The 16,684-nt window shown below is 36.1% G+C and overlaps 1 protein-coding gene across 3 annotated transcripts in view; it reads left to right on the forward strand.

The window, feature by feature from the left end:
- CGRRF1 (cell growth regulator with ring finger domain 1) overlaps positions 1 to 15,959 on the forward strand; it is a 28,980-nt gene extending 13,021 nt beyond the window's left edge. For all 3 annotated transcript variants that reach the window (XM_002824756.5, XM_054530103.2, XM_054530104.2), the window contains 4 exons: positions 7,061 to 7,238; positions 7,378 to 7,525; positions 14,199 to 14,306; positions 14,540 to 15,959. In XM_002824756.5, coding sequence (XP_002824802.1) covers positions 7,061 to 7,238; positions 7,378 to 7,525; positions 14,199 to 14,306; positions 14,540 to 14,857 — 752 coding nt within the window. In that variant the 3' untranslated portion in view covers positions 14,858 to 15,959. The remainder of the gene's footprint in view (positions 1 to 7,060; positions 7,239 to 7,377; positions 7,526 to 14,198; positions 14,307 to 14,539) is intronic.
- Positions 15,960 to 16,684: the final 725 nt, after the last annotated feature.

The following is a 16,684-nucleotide window of genomic DNA, read 5'->3' on the forward strand; positions in this document are numbered from 1 at the left end:
GTGAAGTCTATTAGGACACTATGCTATTTTTATTGGTCTGTAGTAAAGTGAGAAATGATGTATTATGTCTAAATATAGTTAACGTAAGGTTGCTAACCTTTTGAAGAACAATTACCTTTTTTTTTTTTTTTTTTTTTGAGACAGATTCTTACTCTGTCATCCAGACTGGAGTGCAATGGCACAATCTCGGCTCACTACAGCCTCCGCCTCCTGGGTTCAAGCGATTCTCCTGCCTCAGCCTCCCAAGTCACTGAGATTACAGGCATGTGCCACCATGCCTGGCTAATTTTTGTTTTTTTGTAGAGACAGTGTTTCACCATGTTGACCAGGCTGGTCTCAAACTCCTGACCTCAGGTGATCCACCCACCTCGGCTTCCCAAAGTGCTGGGATTACAGGTGTGAGCCACCGTGCCTGGCCAGAATGATTGTCATTTAATCTGAAACTATGGTATTTTGGTATAAATTATTTTGATATAACATGTTCTTTTGTAGATGGTAGGTAATATATGGCAGTTGTTTGCTTTTGTACTTGCTTGGAAAAATAAGTTGTCTGCAGGACCATATAGGAACCATTAGAATTGTAAAGAAAGAGATGCTTAAATTTGTTAAGGTGAAGAGGCATATTCAGGAAAGCCTTCATAAAAAAGAATATGCTGAGTCTCTCTTACTTTTTTTTCTTTCTTCCTTCCTCCTTTTTTTTTGAGTAGAATCTTGAAAGATAGGTGTTTACCTCTTGGATGAGAAATTGGATGAGAAATGGAGTGATACGTTAAAGAAACAGTAGTTATGGTAAAGCATAGGATGAGACAGGTAAGAGAGGAGTCTAAGAAGACTCAGGTTCTTACTGTGGGTCCTCCATAGCCAGATCCTGTTACAAAAATGAGGAGTACAGAAAGAATAGCAAGTTTCCAAAGAAAGGCAATGAATTCAGTTTTGAACTTTTGGACTTTGAAATTCTTTCGTGACAGTTCAATAGAAATAAAGAGTAGGCATTCCTAGATACAGTTCTGTAGCTTTTTTTCTGGGCCAAGACCCTGTCCCTTCTATACTTGCTTACATTTCTGGTTTCTTGAAAACAAATAAGCCAGATATTTCTCTGCTTTTCATCCTATTCTAGCTACTGCTGTATTTCTCTTCTTCCCCTCACAGCCAGCTTCTTAGGAGCTGTTTGCATTTTCCGTCTCTTAGCCTGCTTCATTTTTACTCCTCAGTGCAGTGCAGTCTGACTTTTCCCTGTATCCCTTTACTGAAATGGCTTTCTCTGAGGTCACTAATTACGACTTCTGCCCTGCAGTTTCGACCCCCAGCAGTCATCAAATCCAGTGGGAGGCTTTCAGGGCTGAGTTAATGCTATCTCTGTAGTATTTTACAGAGTTGACCTTCCTTTGCAACATCCTGCTCCCTTACGTCTATGGACCATTCTTGTCTATTCATCCTTCCTGCCTCTAACTCTCAGAATCTAATAACTGGTCAGAAATCAGTTTACTTAGTCAATATAGATCATCAGGCTTAAGTAAGTCTTGATTTGTGAGGAAAAATACATTTTTTTTTTTTTTTTTTTTGAGACAGGATCTTGCTCTTCCGCCCAGGCTGGAATGCAGTAGTGTGATCATAGCTCACTGCAACCCCAACACCCTGGGCTCAAGTGGTCCTCCTGCCTCAGCCCCCTGAGTAGCTGGGACTACAGTTGTGCATGACCGTGCCTGGCTAAATAAAAAAAAATGTTTTTTGTGGAGATGGGGTCTTGCTGTGTTGCCCAGGCTGGTCTCAAACTCCTGGCCTCAAGCAGTCCTTCTGCCCCAGGCTCACAAAGTGCTGGGATTACAGGCATGACCCACCGTTCTTGGCCGCAAAAAGTACAAAATTTCTTATTCATCCTCTTTAGCTGTAAATATTATTACCCTATGAATTGATGGAAACTAGGATCTCGGCCACTCCCCTCCCCGCTCCCTCCCTATAATAGATAACAGTTCATTCTGATATTTTTTACTTGGGAAAACCAGATTTTGAGATATGACACAGAGAAAACTAATTTGTTTAAAAGATAGTAGGTTGTGCATGCCTGATTAAAGTGTACACCCAGCTTACCAGCTACTCGGGAGGATGAGGTAGGAGGATTGCTTGAGTCCAGGAGGTGGAGGTTGCAGTAAGCCGTGATCACACCACTTCACTTCAGCCTGGGTGACAGAGTGAGACTCTGTCTCAAAAAATAAAATAAAAAATCAAGTGTACAGAATAGTGGTGGTTCAATAACCTCCCACCTCTGTGGCCACAGGCTGGAACCTGCTACAAAGTCACATCTGGCTCTTGAGCAGGACCCACAATGAAAAACCTATCAGCTGCAAGGCCTTCCTTCCTGCAGTACAGTTCCACAGGTCTGAAAATACACTGAAAAACTGAGAAGAGCTGATACATTGTGAACAAAACACAGGGCACTGGTGAGGCAGAAAGTGTGAGGAAATCCATCAATCTGCTTTTCAGGCAGAAATAGTCACAAATTGAGCCAGCCCTGCAAATGTTTGAAGCAAATGAAAAGATAGCCAGTAAGTAGCCCTCTTAGCTATGCCTGCACACTAGTTGCTAACCAACGGTAGTATTACTGAAGTCATGAAAAATTATTTAAATGTGTGGATATACAGCATGAACACTGAAATATTTTAATCTTTAAAATACTGATGCATATCATTTATTATCTTTCTCCTATGGGGAAATAGAAGGATTTTGATAGGAGTTATACTCAGCAGAGTAAAATTCATTTGTTTAAACTGTGGAAAAGTGGGTATCATTAAAGATGTCTACACAGAACATTAAAATAATGTTGTAACAATATTTGTGACATTTAAAAAAGTTATTTCATTTGATGTGTAGATAGTTTAAAAATCTTTTTTTCACCACTGTACCCAAACTGCCTGACATATAGCAGAAGAGGGTGAATAATCTAGAGGCCTGATTTAACTTGAAAATAAACCAGAGGCTGCACGTGGTAGCTTATGCTTTTAATCCCAGTACTCTGGGAGGCTGAGACGGGAGGATCCTTGAGTCCAGGAGTTCAAGACAAGCCTGGCCAACATGACAAAACCTCATCTCTACTAAAAATAAAAAAATTATCTGGGCGTGGCGGCACACACCTGTTAGTGCCAGCTACTCAGGAGGCTTAGGCTGGAGGATTGCTTAAGTCTGGGAGGTTGAGGCTGCAGTGAGCTGAGATCATGCCACTGCACTCCAGCCTGGGCAACAGAGTGAGACCCTGTCTCAAAAAGCAAAAACAAAAAAACACACATGCTTTTTATTTATATTTAAGATTTTTGTTTTGTTTTGTTTTGTTTTCTTTGAGACGGAGTCTCGCTCTGTCGCCCAGGCTAGAGTGCAGTGGTGCAGTCTTGGCTCACTGCAACATCTGCCTCCCAGGTTCAAGCAATTCTCCTGCCTTAGCCTCCTGAGTAGCTGGGACTACAGGTGCATGCCACCACACCCAGCTAATTTTTTGTATTTTTAGTAGAGACAGGGTTTCACTGTGTTATCCAGGATGGTCTCAATCTCTTGACCTTGTGATCTGCCCACCTAGGCCTCCCAAAGTGCTGGGATTACAGGCGTGAGCCACTGCGCCCTGGCCATATTTTAAAATTTATAATTAAAAAAAGAAAACCAGAGAATCCATTTTAATCTTAGTCATTTAGTTCTGTTTAGTAGGGGTGGGTTGTTGGGATTTTTTTGTTGTTGTTATTATGTAATGATATATTTGGATTTGTGTTTCCATGTCTGCAATATAGAGTCTTTAATGAAATTGAAAGTTAGGTACTCAGTGTATATTAGTTGAGTTGAATTAATTTGATTCAGGAATTCTGCTGTCTTTTTGTAAATAGCTTCCTTGTATTTTAGCTTATTCACTCTGGTAAGAGCTAACATTAAAGCAAAAGGGTTAGGAAAAAAACACAATGTACATGGCATGTTTGGAGGCGTTTGTGAACTTCCATTCCCTACAACCTAAAACTTTCATCTCCCAATACTCTGGCTTTATTATCCTCATAAATGGTCTCCTTGTTTTATTACTACTTCTCTCACAGGGATCCTTCCTCAAGAAGGTTTGTGGCTTTTCCGCCCCATCGTTTCTCCCTTTTTAGTGGCTTAGCACATTTTCTACAGTCCTTATTTTTTCACTTTTTTGCAAGGCTGTCTCTTACACTCTGCTTTATTTGCCTGTTATAGATAGTCGGGGTAAGGACAGTTTGAGAGATGTCACACCCATGTGCTTCACTTAGTTTGATTCTGAATTTTCTTACAGCTATGTCCCAATTCTGTTAATGCTATTGATCTAAAATGATGTTGTGTGCATACTGAGTTTTAGAAGGCAAAAATTATATAAAAATTGAAACTCTTTGCAAAAAAGTGGAAAAGGTAAAGGGAGAATAGTTTTGATAGGGGTACTGACACTATCTTCAGATAGTGGAAATCATTACATTCTCCCCTCAGTTTATGTAATGGACAAGTTTGTAAAATACGGAGAGTATGATTTTGTAGATTCTGTAGTTCTTTTTAAATTAATTTCAGAGACATTTAAAAATCTGATTAATCTCCAATTGTCAAAGGTCTCTGATACTCTTCCCACTTTATTTAAGTATACAAAGTCTATAAATGGGTCTTTTAAGTAGCTCTGAATCTTTGGGACTCTGGCTTTTTTTTCTTTTTACAAAGCAAATAAACAGGGTAGTTTTATATGTTCTGTAAGCTGTAAGTTGAGTTTTAAAAGGCTTATCCTTCCATTGTTCTTTTTTTTTTTTTTTTTGAAACAGGGTCTCACTCTGTCATCCAGGTGGGAGTGTAGTGGTGTGATCATGGCTGACTGCAGCCGTGATCCTCCTACCTCAGCCTCCCAAGAAGTTAGGACCACGGTTGCGTGCCGCCATGCCCAGCTAATTTTTGTATGTTTTGTAGAGACATGGTTTTGCCATGTTGGCCCAGGCTGGTCTCAAACTCCTGGCTCAAGCGATCTGCCCATCTTGGCCTCCCAAAGTGCTGGAATTACAGGCATGAAACACCACACCCAGCCTGTTCTTTTTTAATGTAAACAAACATATATATGGGTATCCATTCTTGTGAGATAAACAGTAGCATATATATTTAATTTTCTCTACCTTGCTTTTTTTCATTTACTAATATATTCTGAAGATCATTTCATAATAGTGTGTGCAGATACTCTGATATACCTCAATTCTTTTTTTTTTTTTTTTTTAAGAGACAGAGTCTCACTCTGTCACCCAGGTTGTGGTGCAGTGGCACGATCTCGGCTCACTGCAACCTCCGCCTCCCTATTCACTTTTAATACCTCCTTAGTACTTTATTGTAGAGTACTATATTTTATTCATTTAATCCTCATTGTTGAACATTTGGGTTTATTCCAGCATTTTGCTATGATAACTAATGCTATAATGAGTAGCCTTGTACATATATCTTTTCACATTTTTGCTGGTAATACAATAATAAATAATCATTTTGTGTTTCTTGTTTTTTTCTTTTTCAACGTTTTAAAATATGCGTTTTCTATTTTTTCCTTTCATGTCTACCTCCAGCTTTTTTCTTCTCCCTCATGTTGTGTGGTTCTACAGTGACAAAGGGAAAAATATGTGTGATTTTATGTGTGTGTGTGTATGTGTATACATGTATTTGTGTATGTATAAATAAAATGTTTTCCTTCAGCTATTTAATATCAAATGGAATTTTTCATTCTTGAATTAATACCTGATGATTGGAATCATAAAAATTTGAAATCAAAGCCTGCTCCAATTAACCTATGCAAAGTTCCTACCGATTAAAATTTTTGCTTAAATATGATTAGAAGTGGCCATGTATCAATGCTACTCAGACTCTCAGACTCTGTATACATACTACTAAATACTGAGAGTAAAATTGCAAAAATCAGTTTTTGGTATCCTGTGGAGCATCTGCTTGTATTTATGTATCTTCTTCTAACATATACTCTTGATCACATTTTAAAAAATAGGTAATATACCAATCAGAATTCTTATTAGCAAGCAACAGGAACAACTTCAATAAAAGGATATTGGGTAGCTTACAGAATTGCTGGCAGGTTTGGAGAGCCAAAATCAGACACCAAGACTGTTGAGCCAGGAACAATGACCAAAACCATGCCCTTTTGATCTAGTCAGTATATCATTGCCAAGGAGTACTACATGTTACAGTTTGCGCTGCTACAGTTTGCACCCCCAGCAGTATGAAAGGCTGGATGTTGCTACCCTTGAATGTGATATTGCTACAAATACCACTAGGAGGGGGAAATCACATAGGTGACACAAAGTAAGTCCTATGCAAGTGTTAAATAAAACTATATAATATAATTTCATGTCTACTTACAATTTGTATATCCATTTAATCAGGTCTACTCAAATTGTTATATCTTCTTAAGTTGAAAGTGAACAACTGAATTAAGATACCACTATTAAACTCTTTATGTTTTGGAATCCCCACTCTATTCCTCAGGATATTTTGCATATTACATGGGACATTAAGTCTGTGACAAGCCTGTATGTTAATGTTGTCAATGTATATATTAATGTTAGTAAAGCTCAATTTCTTTTTAATATTTTTCTTACAACAGTGATCATGTTGTGGACCATATAGGTTGTACATATCCACTTTAGAGGACAGCTCTATTCTGCTGCACTGTTTCTTGTCATTAGGATCATATACACTATGAGAGTGGTAGGTTATCAATAGTGAAATGTATTTTAGTTTTAAAAATCTAGATGAGAAATGTCTTAGAGTCACCAAAAAAGAAAATTAAGTTGACAGTTTCTAAGCCTAAATAGATAAATAGTAAGAAATAGTTTTTTGATAGCTCTCAAAAAATGTGTAGACATTGAGCTTTTATATCTTGTTATAGAGGCCAGTTCCTTCATTTATAGGGGGCATACCCTTTAACAAGTTCTTTTAACTGCCATCATCCTGGCCAGCATCCAGAAGGAAACTTTTGTTACTCATCCTGTATGATTGTATTAGAAGTTGCATTAAATCACTTTCATTCTTTCTCCTTTGATTTTTACAGCTGGCATAACCTTGACAACAGATTGCCTTGAAGATAGCCTCCTTACATGCTACTGGGGGTGCAGTGTTCAAAAATTATATGAAGCTCTGCAGAAGCACGTTTATTGCTTCAGAATAAGCACTCCCCAAGCATTAGAAGATGCTCTGTATAGTGAATATCTCTATCAGGAACAGTATTTGTATCCTTTTATCTGATATACCCATTAGCACTGAAAATTAGACTTCTTATGGATAAAGTGTTGCTAACTTATTGATCATTTTTGGTATATTTTTGTTCTTATGGTTGTAGTGGCAATTTACCTTTACGTTTTCAAAAAGTATTAAAAAGGATAGCAAAGAAGAAATATATTGCCAGTTGCCAAGAGATACAAAAATTGAAGACTTTGGTACAGTACCCAGATCTCGCTATCCATTGGTAGCGCTATTGACCTTAGCTGATGAGGATGACCGGGAAATTTATGATATTGTAAGTAATTGAAAAATTTGAAAGCATTACCTCTAAGTGATTTGAATGGTGGTTCTTCATTATTTGATAAATAGAAAAAGTTTTATTTTAATTTCTGAGGATGTGCATTTGGCCTAGAAACTATATACCTATTTGGTTTTTATATGTGTAACAGTACCTTCAGATTATGACTCATTTTTTGCCTTATGGATCACAGTAATACGACTTTATTTGGAAAATAAAAGATATATAATGGTTGAATTAAGTTAATTTCATCATTAACACCTATTTGGCTGTATACACCTATTTGGTTTTTATATATGTAACAGTACCTTCAGAGTATGACTCATTTTTTGCCTTATGGATCACAGTAATATGACTTTATTTGGGAAATAAAAGATATATAATGGTTGAATTAAGTTAATTTCATCATTCTGTATTCTCTCATATTTGCTGTATAGAAACAGTCTGTTGGGAAGCATGTTTATTCTGAACATGTTTAGCACTGAATAAATAAGCACAATAATGATCTAAAGTGCTCAATTTTAAGATAGTATCCACTGTTTTTTTGCCTGCTTGCAGTCACCTTGTTTCCATCAAGGTCCCTGCTGCACCTATATCTTATATGTCTGGTCCCTGTATTTTCAGTAATTATAGTAATCTGCTTTCCTCATTATGTGCTAATTATTTTTTCAGTCTGGTAGTTGATTCCTATTAGGAAGTTAAAAGTATCTTAGAGATCTAAGAGGACTGAAACTTTGACAATCATCTGAGTATAATAGAAACTTAGACATGAAATAAACTTTTGATGAAATTATATCATGGTAAAAATGTCCTTACACACAATTGACTACTTTTCTGAAGTATTTAATATAGATTATTCATTAATAAACATATGGTAACATTGTTTTGTGATACTTGGTAATATGCAAAGTGTGTTCACAAACATTAACTTATTTTTTTCTTCCAACAACCTGGTTTCTTAGGATAGGGCAAATATTCACCTTTCACAGACTGAAACAGAGTCAAGAAAAATCCCAGTCATTCAGGCAGTAAGAGATGGAACAAGGGCTTGACTCTGAGCTTTTTGTGTTTGTTTGTTTGTTTTTGTTTTTTGAGTTTATTTTTTTTTAGCAGGAATATCTTCCTGCAACAAGTGTACATTGAGCTTTGGAAGGTACAAACTCTTTGGGAAATCTAGACCCTTCTTCCTCATTTGCAGTTAAACATCTAGGTTTTTGGTTTTTAATATTTTCAAACTGAAGTTCCATTGAGCTGAGGTGAGCTTATTTTTTCCAAGTCATGGGGAGCAGAGGGGAAGGAAATGGGGATATATAGGTCACTAGAAACAAAGTTACAGATATATAAAATGAACAGGTCTAGAGATCTAATGTACAGCATAAGGACTATAGTTAATATGGTATTGCTTTTGGGATTTTTGGTGCCCTTGCCACATGCAAAATGGAAGTAACTATGTAAGATAATGCATATATTAATTTGCATTATAATAGTAAACATTTCACTAGGTATATATATATCAAAACATCCTGTTGTACACCTTAAATATATACAATAAAAATACAAAATACAAAAGTCATAACAGCAGTAGTGTATTTCCAGAACCTAGTACAGTGCCTAGGATACAATAGGGGTTCAATAAAGGTTTGATAAGTAAAAAAAAAAAAAAGTGATACTAGTCAATGTTAATGAGCCTCATAGAACTTGACAGCGAAACACCTTAGCTATACATCGCATGCACCTTAGCGTGCATGAGAGGCCTTCTGGCTTCCTCCCTGCTTTCTCTCCGTTTCAGTTAGAGATAAATAAAGCCTGTTAAATTGGTGTCTCGTATTTCTAGCTTCTTTGTTCTTGACCCTGTGTACTTGGGCAAGGAAGCCCTTCTGCCCCCACTGTCTGCCCCATCTCTTCTAAGTTTCTTGGGTTCTGTTCTCCTTTTTCCTTTGGTTCAACACAAAAGGATCAGATCACAGTCATTTTCTCTCCCAGCTTCCCCACTGCATTCCTTTTCCCTTCACTGATAGTGCTGTCTAGGTGCTCGGGTCTTTTTTTTTTTTCTGACTTTTTTCCCCTGTCCAAACAGGGAGTGATTGTGTATCTGTGTGGTAAAATATATATATTTTATATATAAAGTTTACCATTTTAACCATTTTTGTGTGTGTGTTTTCGGGTCAATGGCCTTGTAGGCCAGAGAAGAGTTTGCTCTCAGGTCTCTGATCACACTGGATGAAGACTGTGTGGCCCAGCTGTAGTTGTGGGAGGCTTGTTCCCATAGGGAAGCCTGAGTGTCTCCCAAGGGTTAACAGCCATCTTCTCTGGTGCTTTGTATATGTCTCTGTGTCTGGGTCCTTTTGAATGTCTTTTATTCTCATCTCTGGGCTGCCTCCTTTTTTCCTGTTAATCCTTGCTTCTCTTGTCTTATTTCTCAGATTGGGGGTAATATTGGCACTCAAATATATTTATTAGTGTATTTTGTATTAATGTTCTCTGTTTTTATAATTTTAAAAGCAAATGGACCATTTCCTATTTCTTTTTCATATGTGTTTTTTCAGTATTTTATCTGCGCGTCAGGGACTATATATTTTTTTAAAAACTTACTAATAAAATATCATTTTTATTTTGACAGCAAAGAATTATATTTAGGTAGTACAGTTAGGAACCACTTTGTTGTTTTAGGTTAAAAAAAGGAAAGCAGGAATTGTTACTACAAAATTTTGACTTTAAAATGTTTTCATTTTTACTTAATTACATTGGCTTTTTTTCGGTATTATTCAAATAATACATTTGTGGCAGGAAAAAAATTTAGAAAGTGTAGATAAGCCAAAAGGAGAGAAGTATAATAATCTGTATTCTATCATCCAAAAATAATCACTGTGAGTATTTTTCTGTATCTTTCCAAATCTTTATATATGTAATTTTAAAAAAACAGGATAAAATTATACATTTTGTACTATTTTGTGACCGGCTTTCACTTAATAGTATATTCGAACATTTTTTCCATATCAAATATTTACCTACAACTACATATATAACTAGTATGATAATAGCTTCAGAGACTTTTAATATTAAATCAAATGACAAAATTGTTTTTTTTTTGTTTTTTTGTTTTTTGAGACAGAATCTCGCTCTGTCGCCCAGGCTGGAGTGCAGTGGTGCAATCTCAGCTCACTGCAACCTCTGCTTCCCGGGTTTAAGCAATTCTCCTGCCTCAGCCTCCTGAGTAGCTGGGACTACAGGCAAGCGCCACCACACCCAGCTAATTTTTGTATTTTTAGTAGAGATGGGGTTTCACCATGTTGGCCAGGTTGGTCTTGAGCTCCTGACCTCATGATCGACCCACTTCGGACTCCCAAAGTGCTGGGGTTACAGGTGTGAGCCACTGCTCCCAGACGACAAAATTGTTAGTATGAAGTGATAACTACTATTTTCTACTAACCCCATCATTTTGATTTAGTATTAAAATCCTCTGGTGCCATTACTAAATTAATAAATCTTTATAAACTTGTAAAGAATATTGTGTTTTTGCAACTAATAGAGTTTTAAAACTTTTTATTTGTGCATAATTTCAAAAAGTTGCAAAAATAAAAAAGTAAAAAAGTACCCGTATACCCTGTACCTGGATCTCCTATTGTTAACATTTCTGTCCTTTGCATTATTGTTCGCCCATTTATGTATGTATGTATTGATTGATTGATTGATTGAGATAGGGTCTTGCTCTATCACCAGGCTGGAATATAGTGGCACAGTCATGGCTCACTGCAGCCTCAACTTCCTGAGCTCAAGTGATCCTCCTGCCTCAGCCTCCTGAGTAACCGGGACAACAGGAATGTACCACTGTGCCAGGCTAAATTTAAAAAAATTTTTTTTGTAAAGACAGGGTCTTACTGTGTTGCCCTGGCTGGTCTCAAACTCCTGAGCTCAAGCAGTCCTCCCACCGTGATCTCCCAAAGGGCTGAGATTACAGGCGTGAGCCACCACACCCAGCCTACCCATATGTTTATACATACACATATATATGATCGTATATATATTTTAAATCAGCGATTTGAGAATAAGTTGCATACGTGATGATTCTTTACCCCTAAATGCTTCAGTGTGTATTTCCTAAAAATAAGGATGCTTTCTTATATAACCACAATATAGTCATCTGCTTTATAAATTTAACATTGATACAGTATTTTATCCAATTCACAACCAATTTTCTTCTGCAGTTCAGGTTCTAGTCTAGAGCCAGATTTTGTATTTGTCATGGATCTTTAGCTTCCTTTAGCCTGGAACATTTCCATACTCTGTCTTTTATGACATGAGCATTTTTGAAGGGTATAGTCACATGCATACACACACACACACACCCTTTTTGTAAATTAAAACATTCTCATTTTGTTTGTCTGATTTTTCTTATGATCAGATCAAAGTTTTACATCTGTAGCCAGTGAGCTGCCCAGGTGATGTGTCCTTTTCAGAGTGCCACCTCTAGAAGCATGCAATGTTCTTTTCTCTAATTGGTCGTGTTAATTTTGATCTCTTAGTCAAGGTGTTAACTAATTTCTCCACTCTTCTGTTTTTTTCTACCCGTTGGTCTGTGAGGAGGCACTGTAAGATCATGTAAATATCCTGCTGTTTATTAAAAAAATTTTTTTGTCCTAGATTTAACATCCATTGATGATTCTTGCCAGATTTCATCTTTACGGTGATGGTTGCAAAATAATTATTTTCCAACTGCAGCCCTCCAGTCAGTTCTTGGCATTCTATAAGCAAGAGACTTCCTGTCTCTCGCATTTGTTTGTTTGCTTATCTGTTGTCTCTATGGCCTCATGAATTTCCCCCCAGTGTTTTATAATTCATGGCTGAATTTAATTATTTTGATGCTCAAACTGCCATTTCCCTGCTTCCTGCCAAGACTGAGGGTTTGTAGTCAAACTGTACCCACAGATTACTTGGATTAGTTCTCTCAAAAGTCAGAAAACCATATAAAGAAATATACTCATGTTGTTTTCTTCCATATCCCTTCCACGCCATTCCCACACACCCCAGTCCTTAGAGATAGTTGTTGTTTTCCGATTTTTCCTCCCTGTTTTTTATTTTCTCTTTTTTCTTACACAAAAGATAGCACATACTCTATGCTACGTATGCTGGTTTGTACTTTGCTTTTTTTCATTTCAGAAAATCTCCTGGAAATCACTGCACACCAGTTTGCAGAGATTGTCTTCACTTTTTTTTTTTAATAGCTGCATAGCACTGCACTGTGTGTATGCTGTGCATATTCCATAGTTATTCTGCCAGTCTCCTGTGCTTGGACATTCAGGTAGTTTCCAGTATTCTGCAGTAACAAATAATCTTATGCTGAATAATTCATATATACATATCTTAATATTGTTGGAATTGTATGGTTGAAGTGTAAATGCATGTTGTTTTGTTAGATATTGCCATTGGAATTGTACCTTTTTGGAAAAAAACATTTCCACCAACAATATATGAGAGTGTATTTCCACAGAGTGTATTGACAAGCTTTTGGATTTTTGTTACTTTGATGAGTGAACAATGGTGCAGTGTTAATTTTAATTAAACATCTTTTAATATGGTCAAGGCTCATGTTTATATCTTTTTCTGAATTGTCCCTTTATGTCTTTTGCCCATTTTTCTACAGGATTTTGGCCATTTTTCTTCAGTTTTTAAAAGTTCTTCATAAATTAGGAATATTCACCTTTAATTTGTGACACACCTTGTGAATATTTATTCTAGTTTGTCATGTGTTTTGACTTTGTTTATGGTGCTTTTTATCATGTATATTTTTAATTCTTATATAGTCAAGTGTATTTCCTCTGGGCTTTGAGTTGTAGTTAATGTCTTTCCTTACACTGAGACTAAAATGGAATTTGTTGATTTTCTTCTAGTACTTGTACAGTTTTATTTTTTACATTTAGATCTCTTATGTGTCTGGAGTTTATTCTTATGTACACTATGAGGAATGCATCTAATTATATATTTTTCCAATAGCTATCCAATTGTCCCAATACTGTTTATTAAAAAAAAACTCTTTGGTGATTTGACATCACACCTTTATTATATTTTTGTACATAGTTAGGTCTGTTTCTGGACTGTTTATCCTGTTTCATCCATCTGTCTATTCATGTGCCAGTACCATACTGCTTTAATTTTAAAGGCTTTGTAGTCTGTTTTATTATCTGATGGGGCTAGTCGCCCTCATAGCTCTCTCTTTTCAGTATTTTTCTAGCTGTTCTTTTGTGTTCATTTTTCTATATGAGAATTTTAGAGTCAATGCATGTAGCTCTCTAAGCAAAAGTGTTTTCTCTGGTCCCTTTACGTCCAAGCTTCTTAAAAGACTGTTTAATACTGATTTTAATTCCTCTCCATTTCCTTCTTCAGTCCTCTCAAAGATTCCTTTGTCCATTGTGATCACATTAAATTTGTAAATTTGAGTACAATTAAAATAACTCTGCCAAAAATATGTCAGTAACTGATTCCTCTGCAGTGATTTTGATTTAATCAGATTGACGTAAATTTTCTAATTTATCAGCCTTTTATTTTTGAGAAGGATTTTTCTTTTTTTTTTTTTTGGCAGAAGACAGTGTCTAGAAGCAGTTGAAAAGCATTTTTCACATATTTGTGAAATAATATATTTTAAGTACTGACCAGTGTTCAATTTTTATTTTAGATTTCCATGGTGTCAGTGATTCATATTCCTGATAGGACTTATAAACTATCCTGCAGAATATTGTATCAATATTTACTCTTGGCTCAAGGTCAATTTCATGATCTTAAGGTAAGTCGTACTCTGTAGTCTTATCTCTGTCTCTTTTGTTTACAGAGTTTCAAAGAATGGCCATTTATGAAAAGATGATTATATTTTTCAGTTAATAATTATAGAAGATAACTAACTATTCTTTGCAATTGAATTTGCTAGCTCATAAATTTTGAGCCGCTTCTTATGACCCCCAGTTTTAAAGAGTAATTGTTATTTATAATAATCTTTAAATTTATTTCTTTGATTTTCAGCAACTTTTCATGTCTGCAAATAATTTCACTCCCTCCAACAATTCCTCTTCAGAAGAAAAAAACACAGACAGAAGTTTGTTGGAAAAGGTGGGACTCTCTGAAAGTGAAGTTGAGCCATCGGAAGAGAACAGCAAGGACTGTGTTGTTTGCCAGAATGGGACTGTGAACTGGGTGCTCTTACCATGCAGACACACATGCCTGTGTGATGGCTGTGTGAAGTATTTTCAGCAGTGCCCAATGTGCAGGCAGTTTGTTCAGGAATCTTTTGCACTTTGCAGTCAAAAAGAGCAAGATAAAGACAAACTGAAGACTCTTTGAAGACATTGTAACACTGAAAAGTACACTTTCTACTAAACATGCAGAAATTGATGATCTTGGAATTCATCATAACATGGAATCTATTGTACTGACCATCAATGAAAATTCTATTTTAACTTCCTATTTGTATGGTACTTGGATGATAAAAATTAATTATTCCTTTCTGCTTAGTGAATGAATATTGGAATCCACCTGTGTTGATACATAAAAATTCATTCAACTCTTGAAAAGAATCTAAGAGTTTGGCCTTTTGTTAGCTAGATTTCCTCTCATGTTAATTAGAAAAATCATTCTGAAAGGCAATCCATTGAAAATTTGAGGAGGTTAAAGTCTTAAGATCGCTAAATATTTTACCTTTGATGTAATCTGGAGTGCAATTAAGAAAAAACTTAATTCTACTTAAAGTAATTGTGTGTTCCCTAGTTTATACAAAGGAGTTGGAATGAGCTTCTTTAAATCTTTTCTTGAAATAACAGTTTTTATAAATATCCATCTGTTTGGTTTCTAATGTCCCTTATTATAGTTACATAAATACAGGTCATAGTTTTTAAATATAGGTTCTTACATCATAAATACAAGATATAATTCTTGACTGTTCTCAGTGTATTATAAAATGATACTCATCTATAGGAGGCAGATATATAAAATTTGGATAATAAGATTTTTTGGATAATTAAATTTATTAAATTGATAGTCAAGTGTGATTAGATTAGCAGAATGTGATCTACCAGGGAAGATCTGTGAGACCTTTAATGCCTTACCTTAGATTTCTGCCTGCACAGCAAATCCATCCAGAACCGAGGTGGGAGGTGGAGGTTATAGAGCTAGAAAAGTCACTAAAAGAAACAAATAACTATTTTTTTCTAGTGTATTTTTATTCCAAATAAACCCCGTATCCTTCTGAATAGTAAATTACTTTGTTCATCCATTGTTCTGTCTTTGTAAGAATTGAGAAACTTGGTAGGCAGAAAGACCCCACCCTTTTCTCTTTCCAAGATAACTAAAAGAAAAAGGTAAATCAGAGCTTTCCATGTTTTCAGTGAGAATTATCATAACTCACCAAGAAAGCAGATCATGGCAAATAAACTGTGACCTTCAGGGAGATTTTTCAAGCCTCTTTTTGTCCTGTTTGTATTAAGAATAATGCCTTACCTTTGTATCTGTATTTTTATATAATTCCATTCCAACCAGGTATAGCACTCTGAAGAAGACATTATCTATTCTCCATTATATAAACCAAATCAAACTTTCATCTACATTCACTAGCTATGTAATAAATACCTTCTAGGAGCCAGATACTTGTTGAGAGTCTGGGCTACAAAGAATCAGGCAAGACTCCTGATGTCAGATATTTGAGCATAAAAAGAGCATTGATGGCTAATTAGAACCCCCCTACTTGCCGCCCCCCTGCCCTGCCCCGAAGTTCCTAAGACTCTGTTCCAACCCTGCCACTGGAAGCAGGATAGTCCAAAGCTGCAGTCCCTGCTGCCCTTAACTAGCAGTATAACAATCTTGAAAACTCTCTTTGTCATGTAAATTGGGGGAATATTCAGACTCCATCCTAGCTCCGCTGCCTCTCTATAGATCTCTTTGTACCTTAACTGTCCTAGACACATAGTGGGTTTCTCATCAGAAGTAGACTCCACCAAGGCTGCATTCTTATTCCATGTTTCATAACTTCATTTGTAGTAAAATATACATATATAAAACTTACCATTTTAACCATTTTTAAGTGTAAAATTAGTTGACATTAATTACATTCACATTGTTTTGCAACATTCACCAGTATCCATCTCCAGAATTTTTCATCATCCCAAACTGAAACCC

The sequence above is a fragment of the Pongo abelii genome, chromosome 15, assembly GCF_028885655.2.
Source record: "Pongo abelii isolate AG06213 chromosome 15, NHGRI_mPonAbe1-v2.0_pri, whole genome shotgun sequence".
In the NCBI taxonomy this organism is placed as follows: domain Eukaryota; kingdom Metazoa; phylum Chordata; class Mammalia; order Primates; family Hominidae; genus Pongo; species Pongo abelii.